The 2,064-nt window shown below is 65.5% G+C and overlaps 1 protein-coding gene across 1 annotated transcript; it reads right to left on the bottom strand.

Annotated features, from left to right (window-relative positions):
- Positions 1 to 34: 34 nt before the first annotated feature.
- On the bottom strand, positions 35 to 2,014 carry LOC118158563 (SH3KBP1-binding protein 1-like). The gene is made up of 8 exons (XM_035313236.1): positions 1,878 to 2,014; positions 1,617 to 1,807; positions 1,421 to 1,536; positions 1,254 to 1,341; positions 1,053 to 1,169; positions 693 to 863; positions 441 to 596; positions 35 to 361 (listed from the first exon to the last, which is right to left on the bottom strand). Exons 1-8 carry the CDS (start codon positions 1,946 to 1,948, stop codon positions 261 to 263), a joined length of 1,011 nt encoding a protein of 336 aa, XP_035169127.1. The 5' UTR covers positions 1,949 to 2,014; the 3' UTR covers positions 35 to 260.
- Between the last annotated feature and the right edge of the window lie 50 nt (positions 2,015 to 2,064).

Genomic DNA, 2,064 nt, shown 5'->3' with positions numbered 1-2,064 from the left:
CAAAGACCCTTAATGACCATCGATGGGCCCTCAAAGACCTTCAGCCCCCCCCAGTGACCATTGATGGGTCCCCAAAGACCTTCAGGGCCCCCCAGTGACAATCACCAGGCCCTCAAAAGATCTTCAGGGCCCCTCAATGACCATTGGGACCCCTTAATGACCACCGATGGGCCCTCAAAGACCTTTGGGGCCCCCCAATGGTCCCCCAAAAACCTTCATGGCCCCCCAAAGCCAACTGGAGGCCCCCCGAAGCGCCCCCCTCACCTCTTTCCAGTGGACGACAGCCTCACAAAGACCTGGCAGGCGTCGGGCACCACCTTCTGGATGAAGACCTGCTGCTCGTCACGCTCCCCGAAGGGCCCTGCCGGTACCGTGGGGGCTCAGCACCGGGCTCGGTGTCCCCGTGGGGACAACGTCCCCATGGACAATGTCCCCCGTACCGATATCGGTGCCGGCGGCGCAGCCGGCATGGCCGTCGATGTCCTCCAAGGCCAAGACCTTGAAGGAGGCCAACGGCGTGGAGCCGGGTTGGGTGGAGATCATCCCGCGGAAGCGTGTCACCGTCCAGGTCCGCACGTGGTTGTTGTCAGCGCACACTGGGGGGTGGATGAGGGATGGGTGACAACGGGGGGGGGACGGACAGGGACACACGCGTGTGCCCCGTGTCCCCGAGGGGTCGCCGCGGCACCCACCGGAGATGAGGTGCTTCTCCGACAGCATGATCTTGGTGACGGGGCTGCGGTGCACGGTGAAGGTCTGGAAGAGCTGGGGGCCCGAGCCCACCGTCTCAGGGTGCTGCACGATCACCCGCACCACGCCCGAGCTGGTGCCGTAGGCAATCTCGATCCAGTTGCCGCTGTCACCTGGGGTGGAAGAGACCCAAAACAGTCACTTTTTGGCCCCAAAAAAGCTTGGTTGCGTGGCTGTTCCTGGTTTAGTTGCGTAGGGCTTGGAGAAGAGCCCCATGGGACAAGGCCCCCCCCCCCCCCCCAGGGTGACAAGGATCCCCCTTGAGGTGACGGGGACCCCCGCAGGGTGACAAGGATGCTCACTGCTCTTGGGCGTGAGGTAGACGCTGAGCGCGGTGACGGCGTCCTCCGAGGGGTCGCGGTACAGCTCGGTCACCAGCAGGTCGTTGTCCTTCATGCGCAGGGGAAACTTCTGGACATCTGCAGGACAGGGTGGGGACCATCACTGCAGGCCACCAGCGCCACCCCTGGTTGTCCCTGCGATGTCCCCAAGGGCCTCCTCACCCACGTAGTAGATGGAGCCGTTGTTGCAGCCGAGGAGGAGGAAGGTGCCGGCGGCGTCATAGCTGTTGATGGGCACCACGTCCTGGATCTGCGGCGGGGGAGGATGAGGAGGGATGCCCCCCCGGTGGTGACACCTCCCCCTGGTCGTCCCCAAGGCCACCGCTCACCTGCCAGTGCTTGGTGACAGCGTTCCAGACACCGATCTTGCCTGTATGGCTGGCGGCGATGAGCTGGTTGCCCACAAAGAAGACGGCCTCCACCGGGACGCCGAGGCGGAAGACGCCTTTGGGTGCCGGGACACGAGATGTTGGGTGACACCGGGACACGGGGATGTCCGCCGGCATCCCCAGAAGCACCACCCACCAATCTCACTGCCGTCGCCGTCGCCCTGCAGGGCCCAGAGGATGATCTCGCTGCAGGATGCCGCCGCCACCATCTTGTCGTGGTCACCCAAGGGGCCGCCCAGGACCTTGGCGTTGAGGGCAACGCGCTCGATCACCCAGTCCAGCCGCGGGCTGCAGAAGGCCTGCTGCCACCCCGACGTCTCCTTCAACCTGGGGACGAGGGGATGTCGGGGATGCCTGGGGGACGTCAGGGACGCCCCCGGGTGCCCCCAGCACCCACCTGTAGCAGACGAGGAACTGTGCGTACGCCACGGCGATCCAGTTGTGGTGGCCGCACACCACGCGCACCATGCCAGCGTCACCTGCTGCAGGACAACGGGGGGGGGGACGTCACCAGGCTTGGTGGCACCCACAGGGGGGTGTCACCCACCTCGGTGGCACTCATCCTTACCTGTAGGGGGGGCTCG

This window comes from Oxyura jamaicensis, assembly GCF_011077185.1.
Source record: "Oxyura jamaicensis isolate SHBP4307 breed ruddy duck chromosome 32 unlocalized genomic scaffold, BPBGC_Ojam_1.0 oxy32_random_OJ69215, whole genome shotgun sequence".
In the NCBI taxonomy this organism is placed as follows: domain Eukaryota; kingdom Metazoa; phylum Chordata; class Aves; order Anseriformes; family Anatidae; genus Oxyura; species Oxyura jamaicensis.
The sequence above is the reverse complement of the archived record's forward strand: the minus strand, read 5'-3'. Positions and strand labels throughout refer to the sequence as shown.

Excerpts from the sequence above, each read along its gene's own strand:
- LOC118158563 (XM_035313236.1), bottom strand. The coding sequence starts at position 1,948 with ATGGTGCGCGTGGTGTGCGGCCACCACAACTGGATCGCCGTGGCGTAC. Across the intron at positions 1,170-1,253 it reads CGGCTCCATCTACTACGTGG|ATGTCCAGAAGTTTCCCCTG; the intron begins GTGAGGAGGCCC and ends CCTGTCCTGCAG. Across the intron at positions 597-692 it reads GGAGAAGCACCTCATCTCCG|TGTGCGCTGACAACAACCAC; the intron begins GTGGGTGCCGCG and ends TCCACCCCCCAG.